The sequence below is a fragment of the Physeter macrocephalus genome, chromosome 18, assembly GCF_002837175.3.
Source record: "Physeter macrocephalus isolate SW-GA chromosome 18, ASM283717v5, whole genome shotgun sequence".
Taxonomy (NCBI): domain Eukaryota; kingdom Metazoa; phylum Chordata; class Mammalia; order Artiodactyla; family Physeteridae; genus Physeter; species Physeter macrocephalus.
Window position 1 is genome coordinate 62604833 of NC_041231.1, and position 19669 is coordinate 62624501.

Below are 19669 nucleotides of genomic sequence, written 5' to 3' on the forward strand. Positions count from 1 at the left end.
GGGCACGAAACCGTGTCCCCTGCATCGGCAGGCGGATGCGCAACCACTGCGCCACCAGGGAAGCCCAAAATTCTTGGTTCTATAACACAATGTTTTCTTATAAAATCCCCAGTGTTCTAAAAGTAGACTGAACATAACTTGTGTGTTGCCTTCAAGAATGCAGATGGCTAGCACAGTTTTGACCTTTCATATTAAGACCGTAGGCCGCTTATCAGCATGCTCCCATGTATCCATCTAAAACTTATTCTCAACCTGAGTGTCCAAGAAGACCACCCAGGAACTTTTTAACTGATGCCTAGTTCTCATCTTCAAAGATTATGATAGAGATGAATTGGGATGGTAACTGGACACTGGTATTTTTTCAAAATTCACCAGGTGATTTGAAAATGTATAATTAAGGTAAAGAATCTCTGATCTAAAATACTGAAACGCAGGTTCCAGGATTACCTAAAATCGTTGAACTCAGAAGTGCATGATTCAAAATAAAATTTAAACCACTGTTAAGTACATCTAACTTCAAATGAGCAATGCAAGCAGTGAAGTGGTGGTGCCCTGCTCATTTTGGCTGTTTCTTGGTGAAGCAACATATTCTGAATTTATTATCAAAACTAGCTGGATTAGATATCCATTTCATTGCAACCTCTGAAATAGTAAAGAGCAGAAAATTAGCTTCTCCTTAAGGTAAGTTTACAACTGGATATTAAAATACTTCAGAAGCACAATTTCTTTAGTTCTTCTTTCATTAAAAATAAAGTTTAAAAATCTATATTAAAAGTTAAATTGAATAAATCACAGTGATATTTTCTCAATATTTCTCAATAACAACTTCGATATTAATCCTATGATAAATACTTTGTATACACTACTATTAAAAATGACTGATAAATTCTTGCCCATATTAAGAAAACTCATCTCCATTTGTAAAATCAATTTCCTCAAATTTCTATTTCTATTTACTATTGCAAATGAACTGTGTTTGCTCTTGAATAACATGGTGGTATGATTGCCAGGTAGCTTCATTTTCCTTTGTTGTTTTCACAGCTTAATCAAAGCAGGGCTTATTTTCACATGGGGATAATAATCATTCCAGCTCCTCATCACAAAATGAATGCATTTGTGTTCTGCAATCAACTTGAAGTGAGGCACTCAAATGCCCTAAATAGGGTACAAAAATTCTTTCTGCTTTCATTCATTTCAAGACAGTGTATTAATATTACCCTCCTTGATTCCACACACCTATCATCTAAAATGCCACTACAGAATAGACCCATAATTAGCTCTTCAGTTCTTACATTAAATACATTTTAATAAACAGCTCTCTTCTCTGAGAATAGAATATTACTGTCCATTCTTAGCTATCAATCTCAGATTAGAGGGTGTTTCTTATTTGAAGTATTGATAAGACAAGCTGATCTGTGCACTGTACTTAAAATGCACCCTTATTGAATTATGAGCTATTCAGACTTATCTAAAACAATTATAATGACTCTGATAAGGTAGGAAATATTATAAAACTGCAAAAACTGATTTGGGTTTCTGTAAGTCAAATATTCATGTTCCAAAAAGAAGTTTAAGTTATCAGAAATTTAATACTTAAATATTAATTTAATAATAATTTAACATCAGTGAAATGTTTAATAATCATTAATACAATAAATAATATAAGTAAATTATTATATATTATATTTTATATATGAAGTAAATATAATTATATGATATTTTCATACTAATATTTAAAATACTTAATATTTAAAATTTTATATTTATATCATTGTAAGAAAATAGTTTAATATTCAATATTAAATTGTACAAAAATAACTTGAATAATTTAATTGCAATGAAGCCCAAAGGGATACATGATATTCACAGAAGTCAGCATATTTGTTACTTCACCATGAATTATGGGCCCAAAAGAGACAAATACATTTTCATTCTGGTGATACGTGAAATATGATGTATGAAGATTCAGATTGAAGTGTCACACTGAATGACTGGATTTTTGCTTCTACTGGTTTATTTCAAACTATTTTTGAAGGAATCCTGAATGAGAGATTCCATCCATGAGTCTTTTGAATGCAGGACACCGTTATTCTGGAGAGCATTCCATTCCTCTCCCACAGCTCTTTCCTCAAGCCTGAGCAGCAGAGGAAGTTCTGGGGCAGCTGATTGGGAGCCTCCTCACATACTAAGTCTGGGTGTTGCCAGGAAACTGAGAATTGGAGATGTTTGTTTTATAAAAATACAGATCTGTACCCATGACACAACCAAAATGTAACAGAGAGGAATTAGTAATTCAAAATATAAGTGAATAAGCAGAGATGCAAGATTTACATTTTAGAGTAAATGTTATTAACTTAAAAGGTTGTGCACAGTTCATTAAAAATAATCTATAAATGGATACTTGTTAACATGTGAGGTATGGAAAATTAGTGAAAAACATCAATCTATAATTGACATGAGTGGGTCCTCAAATCACTGCTGCATGTGCATATTTAAATGTTATCATCTGCCCATTTGGACGTGACAAGCTGAGTAACCTATGGAGCAAGAATCCTGAACTTAAAGTTCCCTTTACATAATCACCTAATACCAAAATCTGAGGACATATAATGCATATTAATTTAATTAGGCTTTATGATGCTGAGCTCTTATTATTTCTCATCATTTGACTTAGGCCTTTTTCTATTTTCTGTATAGAATATAGGAACATGGACACTCCCCAAATTTAAATCTCATGACTATATTGATTGACATGCAAGCAGTTTATTTTCTGGTCATATAAAAGGAGTGTCCCTTTTCAAATCTACATATTTATGGTTAATTATAATGGCACATATGAAAATATATTAAATTCTGCATTTTGTCAAGGTATTATCCTAATGATTAAGAACTGAAAAAAAACCTTTTATTTTATGGTGGAAAAATCTTATAGGAATTTTTATAAAGCAATCTATGTTGTATTTTCTTTTTAAATAAGATGTGTATCATGATGGATTTAAAAATTGGTAAAATATATAACAAACAGTAAAGAATGAGTAAATATAGTGTAATTTAAATTTCCTTTTTTAACCTAAATTTTCTATAGTGTATGTGATTATTTTTAGAGTAAGAAAAAAATAACTTATTTTTAGATTAATCATACCTATGTATCTACTTAGATTTCTTAACATCTGTGGCAAAAAAATTTTTTTTCTAAAAATATATAATTACTTTCACATGTGCATCATTTAAAACAGTCGCTTTTGTTCAGAGTTCCCGACTGCATTCTGTGGCCCAGTGTAGCAGAGATGAGTCACAGTGAGCAGAGAGGATTCTGGGGCAATAGAAGGGGCCTGGGCTGCTGGTGGAAGGGGCCCTGACTTGTGAGCAGCCTCCTTGCTGAACTCCACTGTTTTCTATGAGCTGCACCATGAAAAAATGTTGCAACGTGTTGGTTAGATTTATTTGCCTCTGTCCCTGGAATGTCACCTCCTGACCCCAACAAAATAAGTAAATAAAGTCTGTCCTGAATAATTACCCTTCTGACGTGAAAATCAAGAAGCGCTTTCCAAATCAGAATGCATAGAGGGCTGATATATCAACATTTACAAGCAAAGAGTGAAACCATCTTGAATGTGAAGTGTATTCTTGAATTAATGCTTGCTCAATGATGCCAGAAAATGGCCACAGATCCTGGTGGCCAAAGAAAAAGTCAAGACCCTAAAGCGAAGTCTACTTGTAGGCGTAAATGTGTCTAATCTTTCAACGTTAAGAATATGGCCAATTTGGCTGAAATTTTAAGTAATAAAAGTTATTACTTAAAATTTCCTGCCTAATATAATTCTTACTCTGTCCAGACAGTCTAACAACTATCCACATTTTCTTCATTACTTTATTGAAAAGATTTATCAACTGCTTTCTGTGTGCAGAGAATTGCTTGTTGGTAAATTTTAATTTAACCCAGAATGAAAGCTAGTGCTTATGAGCAGGTGTAGCTTATAAAGTGATAGAGTCTGTTTGTCTCTAGACTTGGCAGCAGCAGAAGAGCTAAACACCCAGGAAAGCACACAATAGGTAACAGAGGTGAGCCCAGCTCTCCTTACAATGACTCCTGCATCTCCATTAGAAGGTCTGAGAAGTAATAGTTTGTATTCACACATTTTTCCCTATTGCCTTAATTACATGGCATTAACATTTTAAATGTAAACAATTGAGAAATAGATGGCCTACATGGGAAAAGAATCTAAAAAAAAAAAAATGTGGATATATGTATATGTATAACTGATTCACTTCACTGTACACCTGAAACTAATACAACATTGTAAATCAACTATACTCCAAGAAAAATTTTTTTAAAAAAACAAGAAAGAATAAAGAAATATGACAACTAAATGCAATGTGGCACTCTGGATTGAACCGTGGGACAGAAAGAAAATATTGATGGAAAAAGTAGTAAAATCTAAATAAACTCTGGAGTTTAGTTAAAAAAAATAAGAAAAGAAATCTCATACCCTATTACCAACTATGCAGTCAGATATCATCAAATTCATCCCTGCCATTGATTTCAGTGCATGTAATTCTGTAAAGTAAAGCTCATAGGGGATTTTTCCTCAAACTTATGTGCCATGTGTAAAAAACAGTGACTGTATTTTGCAAATAAAAATTCCATTTTAAAAAGTGATTTATAAATAAGATATCTTCTCATTAGAATGTAAGCTTTAAGTGATTGTTCACTGCAGTATCTCCAGGATTGAGAACAATGACTTACATGTGTTAGCCATTAAATAAATATCTGTTACATGAGTAATGTTCTCTGACCTTCTACTGAATCACATGGTTTATAGTCTGGCACAATTTTTATAGGTAGGAATACGTTTCTCAACAGTAGACAGCAGGAACCAGGGAGGAAAAATATCTATCGTGTACACCATCATATTCCTGGAGACTGACAATACCTTTGTGCACAAAAGACAAATGTCCATTTGTACTATAAAATGGAGATAAAATACTTCAAATTTCAATATATTATAAAGAAAAAAATAAGAAAATATATGTAGGTACTCAGCTTATGGATAGCAGTGATTGTGATGGTGGCTTATTTTTATGGTCCTACTTCTGAGTTGGCCTCATGAGAGTCACCAGAGAACTGAGTTGATTTGGTACCTCTGGTTCCAAGGAGGGTGCACTTCTTTTTCTCTGATGTCTGGACCTTCCCTTCCCTGTCCTGATGGAGCAATACATCTTCATCATGTGGAGTCCTGAACACAGGCAATGTTCATCATTTCCTTTACTGCTCCTCATAAAGAGGAACAGAGTGGCCTTGGTATTATTTTAATAAAAATCCAGGACTGGGAACACTTAAATGAGTGTTATTTTTCAAGGCAGTCAACTGATGATGCTGCACATATATTTTCAGGAACCAGAAACTACACTTCTAAAGTGATGTACTATATTGATATATCATAGGCACTCAACAAATCTTACTGAATTGTTAACTTTAAGTGGTTTTTAAATTAAACAATTTAATTTTGAAATTAATTTTATAGACTTAGACTGGTATTTTTATTGACTATTAATTCTTATGAGTCAATCATTATTTGGCACTTTCAGGAACTACACATGCTATAAAAATAACTTAAAATTTACAATTTCTGCCCTTCAAAGTTTTTAAATCTTTTAACTGTATATTATTCTAATGATCATTGTGATAGCAGAAAGACAGCATTGCTGTCATATCAATGAGTCAGACAATGGACACAGTGAAACATGTAAGAAAGACACTATTCTTAATGTTCACTGTTGCTGTTGAAAGTTTTCTATGATTGTGATTAATTGCTTTTGAAATTTTGATCAAAATGGATCTGTCCAATTTTCTGTCACTGGCTCTCTACATCAAATCTCACCCTGGAATTACATAAATCAATGTAGTCTGGACTTCTGTAAAAACTGGGGGAGAGAAAGATAGAAGTAATTTCTGAGTTGTCAATGACTGATGGATGTTTTGATTTCACACTTTTAGTAAAGTAAAGGTCTTACCGTAGCTGTCATAGGCATCCTCACTTACTCCATGACCATAGTCATAGTACTCAGGCACACTGCAATAGATTTAGACAGAGATCAATGTTACTGTATTCAGGAGGAATCAACCCAAAAACTCATACGGAATTTGAATGCAAAATGTGTGCTAAGGTAATATCCCAAGAATCTCTAGGCATAAATCACATATTTGAACATAAATAATAATAGAATAATATTCATCAAATAATAGAATTCAAAGAAGAATATTCAGTAAGAAAAATAAAGGTTATTGAAAAAGAGTGCTATGATTTTCTCACCCCACCTCAGTCCTTTATCTCTATCCTCCAATTATATAAATCAAATTTCCTCTAAAGCACAAGTATGATACTTCAAGAGAAGAGTTATAAAAGGTCTATTTCTAAGAAAAATGCTACATAAGATGACAATCTGGTCAATTTTGTGTGGGTTTTAATGCAGTTACCTTAAGAAATATACATCAATTTCATCTTCACTTCCAAGCACTGAAATTATATTTATACTCCCTTCCAACTCTTCCACAGTATGTCCCTAAGCTTTTCAAATACATAAGCTATTTCTTCTCACTTAATATCTTGCTAGATGCTTAGCCTAATGTTATCAAGTCATAATTTTTATAAACACTATACAAAAAGTGGAAATTATTTTAATTTAGCTTAGTATTTGGATAATTAATGCATATTTTAATTTTATTTAGGGATCTACAAATATTCGTGATACACTGTATTTTTCACTCAAATAAGCTCATTCATTTAAAGTTCTCTACCTCCTCTATACAACGGAATATTACTCAGCCATAAAAAGAAATGAAATTGAGTTATTTGTAGTGAGGTGGATGGACCTAGAGTCTGTCATACAGAGTGAAGTAAGTCAGAAAGAGAAAAAAAATACTGTATGCTAATACATATATATGGAATCTAAAAAAAAAATCGTTTTGATGAACCTAGGGGCAGGACAGGAATAAAAACTCAGACGTAGAGAATGGACTTGAGGACATGGGGAGGGGAAAGGGTAAGCTGGCATGAAATGAGAGAGTAGCATTGACATATATACACTACCAAATGTAAAATAGATAGCTAGTGGGAAGCAGCTGCATCACATGAAGAGATCAGCTTGGTGCTTTGTGACCACCTAGAGGGGTGGGATAAAGAGGGTGGGAGGGAGATGCAAGAGGGAGGGAATATGGGGATATATGTATACATTTAGCTGATTCACTTTGTTGTACAGCAGAAACTAACACAACATTGTAAAGCAATTATACTCCAATAAAGATGTTAAAAAAAAAAGATGATTCCAATGGAATAAAAAGAAAATGTTCAAATTCTTTTACAAAGTAATTAAAACAATGAATCAAAACCTGACAAAACTGCAAAAAAGAAAAGGATAGTTCAAATCAGAGACTGATCATATTATTGAGTTCACTGGACTATCTGAAAATAAGATGAAAAGATGTTTAGTTAAATTTCATATCCATTCTTCTTTTACTTTACTTTTATTTTTTTCTAGGTTTAATGAGCTATAATTGACAATTAAAAATTTTTCTAAATGTAAGTTTTACATCATGATGTTTTGATTATATATACATATATATGTTGTGAGATGATTACCAAAATTAAGCTAATTAACATAGGAAAATAAAGTTCTCTGCCTGAACCTTAATTTATAAGCTTATATATTATATACATATATATTTACATATATAATTTGTATATATAAATTTATAAATTATATCAAGATATACTAATTTCTCTAAGTATATAAAAGTGTGGCAAGAAAATGGCTTAATATCAAATGCCAAATTGCATAAGGGCTGAGGGTTGGTGATAGATGCCAAAGCGTTAGGTTGGAAGGAAGAAATAAAGGCCTAAAATTATTTGGTTGTTATTATCCTTCAAGGCAATCCCATAGGTCTCATTATATTAAATACTTGAGATTTCATTGATAGTGAGGAAAGAGAAGCAAAAAATAAAATAAAAGTCTGTATATTAGAGATGAAAAGAGAGGTGGACAGAGTTTGGCCATTTTTATCTTTCTGGGAGGCAATTGATAATGCACAAATTCAATTTCAGTGTAATGTAGCTGGGATAAAAAAAGATAACCTAGGTTTCATTGCCCAGGATAATTATATACAAATTCTCTAAGAAAAATATGGAAGTAAGTTTTTCTCCCCATCTTTCTAAGACTTGAGATTGTAGAGTTTAAAGTCATTGGCTGGTGGCTGGATGTTTATCTTAATAGAAATGATGCAACCCAGTTGAGAACCCTCACATATGTATAGCAAAGTCCTGAAAGTTCTTTCACTGATTTCCGGGATGATCAAGAATTGGCAGTCATGAGAATGTGATTAACGAGCAGCATTCCCATGTATCAGGATGAAGAGAAAATGAGGGCACTGAGAGCAGCTGTTCCCTGCCTTCCACACAATCAGTAAATTTCTCAGGAGTAAGCCTGATTATGTTTCCCAAAGTGTGTTGTATGAAGACCAGTAGCAACAAACACTATCTAGTAGCATTACTATGTTTTTAAATGGATTTCAATTTTGATTGCAATTGATGAAGCTGAGAGGGAAAAAGAACAGTAGTGAGAGAGACCATGACAGAGAAGCTGAGTTATTGTCTACCATAAATGATACATACACACCAAGAGGGAATTTTAACTTTCAAAACTCTAAAAGGGGAAAATGAAACATACAAGACATTTGTAAAATAATGGAGAATGCAAAATAATGGAAGAATAATGGTTAACAATCTTAATGGACTCTTCCAGAGTCCATACCTTTGCTTATCCAAATATTACTTCTCATTTCTCCCAGAAGAAAATATTTTACATGGACAAATGGCCACACAGTGAGTGAAATATACTCCTTAGCCACGCTTGCAGCTAGCTGTGCCCTTGTGTCTGTGTCAGGAAACATGGGATGTGCACAGAAGTGAGGGTATCAACCTTGAGTTCATTTCCAAATGAAGAACAAGCTCCTCATCTTGGACTTGTTCACAGTCACCTCCTCAGATGGTAAAATGCACTCAAACTGATGATCTAGTATGACCATACAAATACAGATAATGCTAGGAAGTCCTGCACTGCAGCATGGGAGGAACTTGTGTCTAAATGATCACATTGGAGCAGACTTACTCTAAATCATTGCCTACCTCAGGGATTGTTATGAGGCAAAAAATAACTTTTTCTCTTTTTTGAACTACTGATTTTTGAATCTCTGTTACAACAATTTAGTCAAAAATAAAAATAAATATGTAGGAGTGTAGAACTGCCATTAAAAATCTAAAAATATGGGCTATTAGTTCACAGGGAGGGTGGAAAGTGCAAGGAAAAAAAATCCTGTAGGATGGAAAGCTGATGACCCTTGTCATGCCATCACCAGTGAAAACCTGAATGGCAGGCTATAAGCCTAGATATATTTTGGCACTATGGGAAAAAGCCGGACAAAGCCCAACTGTTGATAATCCTTGCTGTTTTTAAAAAAGGTTTAAAGAAGTTATGAGCTCAAATAAGAATGGGCCATTTTTCCAGAAGAAACAAAATTGAATAGAGCTTTGCTAAGGGAAGTTATCTCTGCCTAATTTATGTGTTAGTTCTATAATTTAAAAATGAGAGAAGGTTCAGAAATTTAGGGCTTAACAGGATTAGAGAAGTCAACTGTTTCTGTATTCCAATAGCAAGAGACAATGAGTGTTGTTCAAAGATGCCCTTACATCGTCCCATTAGACTTTGCTACCATATACAATCCCAGGGGCAACCCTCAGGTCCCCAAACACGTATGGAAGCATGTTGCAAAAATTGTGAAGTCCCAATGAGGGCATGCTCTACTTTAATTATTTCAGATATGCCCAGAGATAAGACCATTTATCCATAAGGATAAGGAAGGGCCTTCTGCTAAGTCTGGCTTAACTCCCAGAAAAGAGAACCAAGGTTGCCAGATGCACTCACCAAAAAATTTATTTCAATGCTGTTGCTTAGATGCCTCTTAACCTCTGCTTAGCAGGATTTTGTAATTGTTATTGCCTGTGGAGTGTTTCCCAAAGGATCTTTCTATTGTAGTTATTCTCTTCCTTTTACACTAATTTATATTGCATATTTTGTATGGGGAAGAAGGTCAAGAACAAGAAAGATATTCTGTCTATCATTTTACAGGTTGTGAGACTTCAAAGAACCATTTGAAGACCTAAACTTCCCAGACTCTAGATTTTGATCTGGTTGCAGTAGTTGGAATTGAACTTGGATTTTCTCTCTTAAGCAGAAGGTAGTTATTTTTTTATGTTTGTTTGTTTGAATGAGAAGATGGGTATTCACTCATATTTGGATGATGAGAGGGCTGGGCCACAGAAGACTTCAAGTTGTTCCAAAATCCATTTGGCTCTTCTTTCAATAAGAGAGACTGACAATTTCAAGACTACATTTCCTAGTCTTCCTTACATTTGAGTGTGGTCATGTGCAGAGTTATGTATACAAATTCTTCATGATTTGCATAAAATTAAATTCACTGTCCTCTACTTCTTTTCAGCTTTCATATAACTGGCTGCAAACGTCAATGATTGGAGCCACTTTGGAAGACGTTAACGATGGTGTAATGGACGGTATCTTAGTATTTTCCAAAATTTATTTGTTGAAATCTCAATTCCCATTGTGATGGTATTAAGAGATGAGACATTGGGAATTAAATTAGATATTGAGGGCGGAGCCTTAGTGAATGGATTAGTGCTTTTAAAAGGGGGGACCCCCAGAGAGCTCTCTTGCTCTCTTTCTGCCATGTGAAGATACAAGAAGACAGCAGTCTGCAACCGAGAAGAAGGCTTCACCAGAACCCAACCATGCTGGTACCCTGACCTGGGACTCCCAGCCTCCAGAACTATAGGAAATAAATTTCTCTTGTTTATAAGCCACCCAGTCTATGGTATCATGTTATAGCAGCCTGAACTAAGACAGATGGCATACGACTAGCCTGGAAGCCTGAACAGTGTCATGGAGCAAAGCCCACCTACTTGCCTTGCTTTATTATGAGTGAAGGAGATAAATGTTTCCCTTGTTTGGGCCACTGAATTGTGGATCTCCTTATAATGGAAGCTTAGCCCATATCCCAAATAATAGAGTTGGCAATTAAAACAATCCCTTGAAGATGAACCATTATTCAGTAAATATTTGTTCAATGAATAAATGATTAAATAAAAGAATTCAAAATAATAGAACATTTTGCTAAAATATCATTATAAAATTTTGTGTATGCTTCAGAAGTGATGTCTACTTACATCAACAACAATGGGAACAGTAAAGAAGAAAAACAAACCACAGGTACAATAGCCAAGATATGGAAGCAACCTAAATGTCCATTAACAGATGAATAGATAAAGATGTGGTATATATATGCAATGAAATACTACTCAGCCATAGAAAAGAATGAAATTTTGCCATTTGCAACAACATAAATGGACCTGGAGGGTATTATATTTAGTGAAATAAGTCAGACAAAGACAAATACTATGATTTCACTTATATGTGGACTCTTAAAAATTTTTTTTTAAAACAAACAAATACAACAAAACATGAACATACTCACAGATACAGAGAACAAACTAGTGGTTACCAGAGGGGAGAAGCATAGGGGTATAGGCAAAATCAGTGAAGATGATTAAGAGGTACAAACAGATGTAAAATAAGTGTAAAATAAGTTACAAGAATGTAATGTTCAGAAGATGGAATAGAGTCAATATTTTATAACAACTTAAATGGAATATAATCTATTAAAATATTGAATTACTATGCTATATATAAATTGAAATTAAAATAATATTGTGAGTCAGACATAATTCAATAAAAAAAGAAAAATAATCTCTTTTATTTTCTGGTATGAATGAAATTCAGGTTAAAAGTTTAAAAATATTGTAACTAACCTATGCATGTGTAATTTTTATATTGTTATATTATTTTTCAATTTTAAAAACATATATGACTTGGCTAGAAAAAGTAAACTATGGTATTAGCTCTATGACTTTCATTTCGTTATTTCAGAAAGCCATATTGAATTACTTTTGTTTTAATTTATCATGTTATTTAATTATGTTACATACAAGTTAAAAGTGGACAAATGAATTCAAACACAACAAGGTTATTTAATTTGAATGGACATTATTATTCCATCTTATATTTTAGAAACTATAGCAATCAAGGTTTGTAAACACACTGTTACAATTAGGGAGGTGTTAGTTAAAATTATGACAATTATTGGTGGTTTGGAATATAATTACTCTGGTAGTTAGAACGGATATAATTTTCCTAGGAACTGTTGTATATATATAAAATCAAGATAGAACACGTTAGATGCATTAACTCATTAATCCATGTTTAGTTATTCATAAAAAATTCTACACAACATTTTGGTTTTTTGACATCAAGACTTAGACACTAATAAACATTTGGAAAAAATAAATAAAAGTTTTGGCAGAAAAAAATACCAGATTAATTAATTAATGGTTGATTATAAAATTTGAAAAAAATCAGAGATGGAAAATTTCAGTTCTTTTTTGGAAGAAGAGCATTTTACCTTAAATAGGCTATGTTAGCAGTTTACTAAGACAACTAATTAAATGCAAATGAACCAATAGAAAAAAATTACGATGAAATTTGGTTTCTAGGAAACCAAATAATACCTTCACCATAATCAAGCTATTTTTGAAGCAAGTGAGTCCACCTGTGCCATGTTGACACTGCCATTTCCAGCATGCTTCTCATCCAGCACTTGGTGCTCATGTTCCTGTGGTCAGAGCACTGATGCTGGGACAGACCTGTTCACACGTCAGTCAGACTAAACAAGCTTGTAAATGAAATCTTTTAGATGCTCAATTATTGCAAAAAGAGATATTGGCAGTAATATAAATGAGATCTCTGTTCCATAGGATGTGCTCATATAATCAAACCAGTTAGATCTGTAAAGTGGGGGGGAAACAGAGGAGGCAATTTGTTAAACAGCAACACTTTGCTTAATTTTTTTAGCTATCTACTTTGGTAGGATATAAAAATTATCAGAGATGATTAAACACTTTACATATACACCAGAGATTGTTGTGGCCTGGTAAGATTAAAACTCTCACATTCATAGTTTCCAGTTTATTTTGTTTACACATTGTGTCCTTCATTTCAACCTTTTTCTGATTCTTGACTAAGCTGTAGATTTGCGAGTATGAAAGTAGGACAAATACATGAGTGTGAGTTTCAATTAAAGCTTTATTGATTACTTTCTGAATTGAGGAGAAGTAAAAACTACAAAATAATATTTCACATGAAAGGATAAAGGGATTTAATTGCTGTATTAATATGAAGGAAACATAACTACCCAACTATTCTAGCACTTACGTGGGTTTTCTTAATGTTTGTTCTCTTAAGCGTTTACTCTGCAACTTTGTTATACTGTGCATTTACACTGTATTTCCAGAGATATTTGTTAACTAAAGATAAATTTACAGCCCAGCACCCACCCTTGAATTGCAAATTGATAGTTCATTTTTAAAATCCATTTATATGATGATCAAATCCTTCTGTTAAATTTCATAAATCTTCATGAAAGTTCCATTTACAAAGCTGGGAATCTAGTATGTAGATTAATGAGGGCAACGCACAAGTTCATGAATCAGTTCTCAACACCAATGACAACCTCCCTCAGTGTTATTCAGGACATTAACCAAACATTGGTGGGAAGGAGGCATGAGAGACCCTTCACCAAACAGCTCAAGACTCCACAGCTTTCTTCAATGTCATGTTACCTACTAATTCTCATAGCTGTTCCCAGATCTTCCCTGGAGGGTGGGGTCATCTCCTATTATTTCCAGCACTGAAGGTGAAGCTTGCCAAAATAAGATCAACTTTATGTTTACATTAGAGAATATGAACTATTTGCAAATAGGTTCTTTTTTTTTTTTTTTTTTTTTTTTTTTGTGGTATGCGGGCCTCCCTCTGCCGCGGCCTCTCCCGCTGCGGAGCACAGGCTCCGGATGCGCAGGCCCAGGGGCCATGGCTCATGGGCCCAGCTGCTCCGCGGCACGTGGGATCCTCCCAGACCGGGGCGCGAACCCGGCTCCCCTGCATCGGCAGGCGGACGCGCAACCACTGCGCCACCAGGGAAGCCCGCAAATAGATTCTTAAAAATGATTTTCATTTGTCCATATTTTCTAGAACAAACCTTACCTTCCCACAGAAACTAGTTGCATTGTCTCTCTTCTCTCACTTCTCAATATATTCTTTCATTTTCATTATTCCTGGCTACACACGTAACAGTACAATAACCATTAAAAAACACAGCAGCTACATATAGATATTCAGTCTACTTTGTAAAACACTAAAAATCAAACAGGTGGCACTGAAGCAGCCCTCATGGAAATTACAGTCAAGCAGAAAAGCAATTAAACAAGAGATAAGGAGTGACTCATTATTTTTTTTTCATTCATCAAACCTTGAAAAGAAAGAGAAATTAACTACTCAAGTGAAATGGAATGAAGAAGACTGACAGGTATGGCATCAGCACCAATCAAGGCTCAGAGGCAAGAAAAAGCATGGCCTGAGCAGCTACTTCTTCAGAGCAGGAGGGGGCGAGTGTGAGCGAGACAGGGATCAACAACAGATATGAGAAAGAGGCAGGGGTCACATCTTGAAGGAATTTTATTAGTCATGGTCAGGCCTTTGGATTTTACCTTACAAGGCATTGAAGACAAGGAATGATTTAAGCAGGAGACAGGAGGAGCTTCAAGATGGAGGAGGATTAAGAAGTGGAGATCACCTTCCTCCCCACAAATACATCAGAAGTACATCTACATGTGGAACAACTCCTACAGAACATCTACTGAACGCTGGCAGAAGACCTCAGACCTCCCCAAAGGCAAGAAACTCCCCACGTATCTGGGTAGGTCAAAAGAAAAAAGAAAAAACAGAGACAAAAGAATAGGGATGGGACCTACACCAGTGGGAGGGAGCTGTGAAGGAGGAAAGTTTTCCACACACTAGGAAGCCCCTTTGTGGGCAGATACTGTGGGTGGAGGAGGGGGGAAGCTCTGGAGCCATGGAGCAGAGGGCAGCAACAGGGGTGCAGAGGGCAAAGCAGAGAGATTCCCGCACAGAGGATTGGTGCCAACCAGCACTCACCAGCCCGAGAGGCTAGTCTGCTCACCCGCCAGGACGAGTCGGGGCTGGGAGCTGAGGCTCGGGCTTCGGAGGTCAGATCCCAGCGAGAGGACTGGGGTTGGCTGCGTGAACACAGCCTGAAGGGGGCTAGTGCGCCACGGCTAGCCGGGAGGGAGTCTGGGAAAAGGTCTGGAACTGCCAAAGAGGCAAGAGACTTTTTCTTGTTCTTTGTTTCATGGTGCACGAGGAGAGAGGATTAAGAGCACTGCTTAAAGGAACTCCAGAGAAGGGAGCAAGCCGCAGCTATCAGTGCAGACCCCAGAGACAGGCATGAGATACTAAGGCTGCTGCTGCAGCCACCAAGAAGCCTGTGTGCAAACACAGGTCACTATCCACACCTCTTCTCCCAGGAGCCTGTGGAACCCACAAATTCCAGGGTCCCATGATCCAGGGACAACTTGCTTGGGAGAACACATGGCGCACCTCAGGCTAGTGCAACATCATGCCAGCCTCTGCCATCACAGGCTCGTCCCGCACTATGAAACCCTCCTTCTCCCTGGTCTGAGTGAGCCAGAGCCCCGGAACCAGATGCTTCTTTAACCTCGTCCTGTCTGAGCAAAGAACAGACGCCCTTAGGTGACGTACATGTAGAGGCAAAGCAAAATCCAAGGCTGAATCTCAGGAACAGTGCTAACAAAGAAGAGAAAGGGAAGTCTCTCCCAGCAGCCTCAGGAGCAGTGGATTAAATCCCCACAGTCAACTTGATGTATGCTGCATCTGTGGAATACCTGAATAGACAACAAACCATCCCAAAATTGAGGAAGTGGACTTTGGGACCAACAATATAATATATATATATATATATTTTTTCCCTTTTTCCTTTTTTGTGAGTGTGTATGCATATGCTTCTGTGTGTGATTTTGTCTGTATAGCTTTGCTTTTACCATTTGTCCTAGGGTTCTGTCTGTCCGGTTTTTTGTTTTTTGTTTTTTAGTAAAGTTTTCAGTGCTTGTTATCATTGGTGGATTTGTTTTTTGGTTTGGTTGTTCTCTTATTTTTTAAATTACTGAAAACAATGTTTTTTAATAATTATTTTGTTTTTTAGTATAGTTTTCAGTGCTTGTTATCATTGGTGGATTTGTTTTTTGGTTTGGTTGTTCTCTTATTTTTTAAATTACTGAAAACAATGTTTTTTAATAATTATTTTTTAGTTTTTATCTTAATAACTTTATTATTTTATTTTATCTTTTTCTTTCTTTCTTTTTTGTTCCTTTTATTTTGAGCCATGTGGATGACAGGTTCTTCGTGCTCCAGCCAGTCGTCAGGGCTGTGCTTCTGAGGTGGGAGAGCCAAGCTCAGGACATTGGTCCACCAGACACCTCCCAGCTCCATGTAATATCAAATGGAGAAAATCTCCCAGAGATCTCCATCTCAATGCCATGATCAAGCTCCACTCAACAACCAGCAAGCTAGAGTGCTGGACACCCTATGCCAAACAACTACAAGACAGAAACACAGCCCAACCTATTAGCAGAGAGGCTGCCAAAAATCATAATGAGGTAACAGACACCCCAAAACACACCACCAGACATGGACCTTCCCACCAGAAAGACAAGATCTAGCCTCATCCACCAGAACACAGGCACTACTCCCCTCCACCAGGAAGCCTACACAACACACTGAACCAACCTTAGCCACTAGGGGCAGACACGAAAAAAAACGGGAATTATGAACCTGTAGCCTGCAAAAAGGAGACCCCAAACACAGTAAGTTAAACAAAATGAGAAGACACAAAAACACACAGCAGATGAAGGAGCAGGTAAAAACCCACCACACCTAACAAATGAAGAGGACATAGGCAGTCTACCTGAAAAATAATTCAGAATAATGTTAGTAAAGATGATCAAAAATCTTGGAAATAGAGTGGAGAAAACACAAGAAACATTTAACAATGACGTAGAAGAACTAAAGAGCAAACAAACAATCATTAACAACACAGTAAATGAAATAAAAATTCTCTAGAAGGGATCAATAGCAGAATAACTGAGGCAGAAGAACGGATAAGTGACCTGGAAGATAAAATAGTGGAAATAACTACTGCAGAGCAGAATAAAGAAAAAAGAATGAAAAGAAATGAGGACAGTCTCAGAGACCTCTGGGACAATATTAAATGCACCAACATTCGAATTATAGGGGTCCCAGAAGAAAAAGAGAAAAAGAAAAGGACTGAGAAAATATTTGAAGAGATTATAGTTAAAAACTTCCCTAATATGGGAAAGGAAATAGTTATTCAAGTCCAGGAAGCATAAAGAGTCCCTTACAGGATGCATCCATGGAGAAACACACCAAGACACATATTAATCAAACTATCAAAAATTAAATACAAAGAAAAAATAGTAAAAGCAGCAAGGAGAAAGCAACAAATAACAAACAATGGAATCCTGATAAGTTTAACAGCTGATCTTTTAGCAGAAACTCTGCAAGCCAGAAGGGCCTGGCAGGACATATTTAAAGTGATGAAAAGGAAAAACCTACAACCAAGATTACTCTACAAAGCAAGGATCTCATTCAGATTTGACAGAGAAATTAAAACCTTTACAGACAAGGAAAAGCTAAGAGAATTCAGCACCACCAAAACAGCTTTACAACAAATGATAAAGGAACTTCTCTAGGCAGGAAACACAAGAGAAGGAAAAGACCTACAATAACAAACCCAAAACAATTAAGAAAATGGTAATAGGAACATACATATTGTTAATTACCTTAAATGTAAATGGATTAAACACTCCAACCAAAAGACATAGATGGCTGAATAGATACAGAAACAAGACCCATATTTATTCTGTCTACAAGGAACCCACTTTAGGGGATTCCCTGGTGGCGCTGTGGTTGAGAGTCTGCCTGCTGATGCAGGGGACACAGATACGTGCCCCGGTCCGAGAAGATCCCACATGCCGTGGAGCGGCTAGGCCTGTGAGCCATGGCTGCTGAGCCTGCGCATCTGGAGCCTGAGCTGCTCAATGGGAGAGGCCACAACAGTGGGAGGCCTGCGTACCACAAAAAAAAAAAAAGAGAGACCCACTTTAGACCTAGGCACACATACAGACTGAAAGTGAGGGGATGGAAAAAGGTATTCCATGCAAATGGAAATCAAAAGAAAGCTGCAGCAACAATTCTCATATCAGACAAAATAGACTTTAAAACAAAGAAAATTACAAGAGACAAAGAAGGACACTATATAATGATCAAGAGATCAATCCAGGAAGAAGATATAAAAATTGTAAATATTTATGTGCCAACATAGGAGCACCTCAATACATAAGGCAAATACTAACAGACATAAAAGGGGAAAATGACAGTAAAAAATCATAGTAGGGGGCTTTAAAACCTCACTTTCACCAATGGACAGATCATCCAAAACGAAAAGAAATAAGGAAACACAAGCTTTAAATGACACATTAAAAAAGGTGGACTTAATTGATATTTACAGGCCATTCCATCCAAAAAGACCAGAATACACTTTCTTCTCAAGTGCTCATGGATCATTCTCCAGGATAGATCATATACTGGGTCACATATAAAGCCTTGGTAAATTTAAGAAAAGTGAAGTCATATCAAGTATCTTTTCTGACCACAATGCTATCAATTACAGGAAAAAATACAAACACGTGGAGGCTAAACAATACACTACTAAATAACCAAGAGATCACTGAAGATATCAAAGGGGAAATCCAAAAATACCTAGAAACAAATGACAATGAAAACATGATGACCCAAAACCTATGGGATGCAGCAAAAGATGTTTTACGAGGGAAGTTTGTAGCAATACAATCCTACCCTAAGAAATAAGAAACACCTCAAATAAACAACCTAAACTTACACCTAAAGCAACTAGAGGAAGAAGAACAAAAGAACCCCAAAGTTAGCAGAAGGAAAGAAATCATAAAGATCAGATCAGAAATAAATGAAAAACAAATGAAGGAAACGATAGCAAAGATCAATAAAACCAAATGATGGTTCTTTGAGAAGATAAACAAAATTGATAAACCATCACCCAGACTCATCAAGAAAAAATTGAAGAAGACTCAAATCGATGGAAAGAAATGAAAAAGAAGTAACAACTGACACTGCAGAAATACAAAGAACCATGAGAGATTACTACAAGCAACTATATGCCAATAATGGACAGCCTGGAAGATATCGACAAATTCTTAGAAATGCACAACCTTCTAACACTGAACCAGGAACTAATAGAAAATATAAACAGACCAATCACAAGCACTGAAATTGAAACTGTGACTAAAAATATTCCAACAAACAAAAGCCCAGGACAAGATGGCTTCATAGGTGAATTCTATCAAACATTTAGAGAAAAGTTAACGCCTATCCTATCAAACTCTTCCAAAATATAGCAGAGAGAGGAACACTCCCAAACTCATTCTACGAGGCCACCATCACCCCGATACCAAAACCAGACAAAGATGTCACAAAAAAGAAAACTACAGACCAATAACAT

At 35.8% G+C, this 19669-nt stretch overlaps 1 protein-coding gene across 2 annotated transcripts in view; it reads right to left on the reverse strand.

Moving 5' to 3' along the window:
• Positions 1 to 19669, reverse strand: part of KHDRBS2 (KH RNA binding domain containing, signal transduction associated 2) — a 725702-nt gene that overhangs the window by 19063 nt on the left and 686970 nt on the right. For both annotated transcript variants that reach the window (XM_024122132.3, XM_024122131.3), the window contains one exon: positions 6016 to 6074. In XM_024122132.3, coding sequence (XP_023977900.1) covers positions 6016 to 6074 — 59 coding nt within the window. The remainder of the gene's footprint in view (positions 1 to 6015; positions 6075 to 19669) is intronic.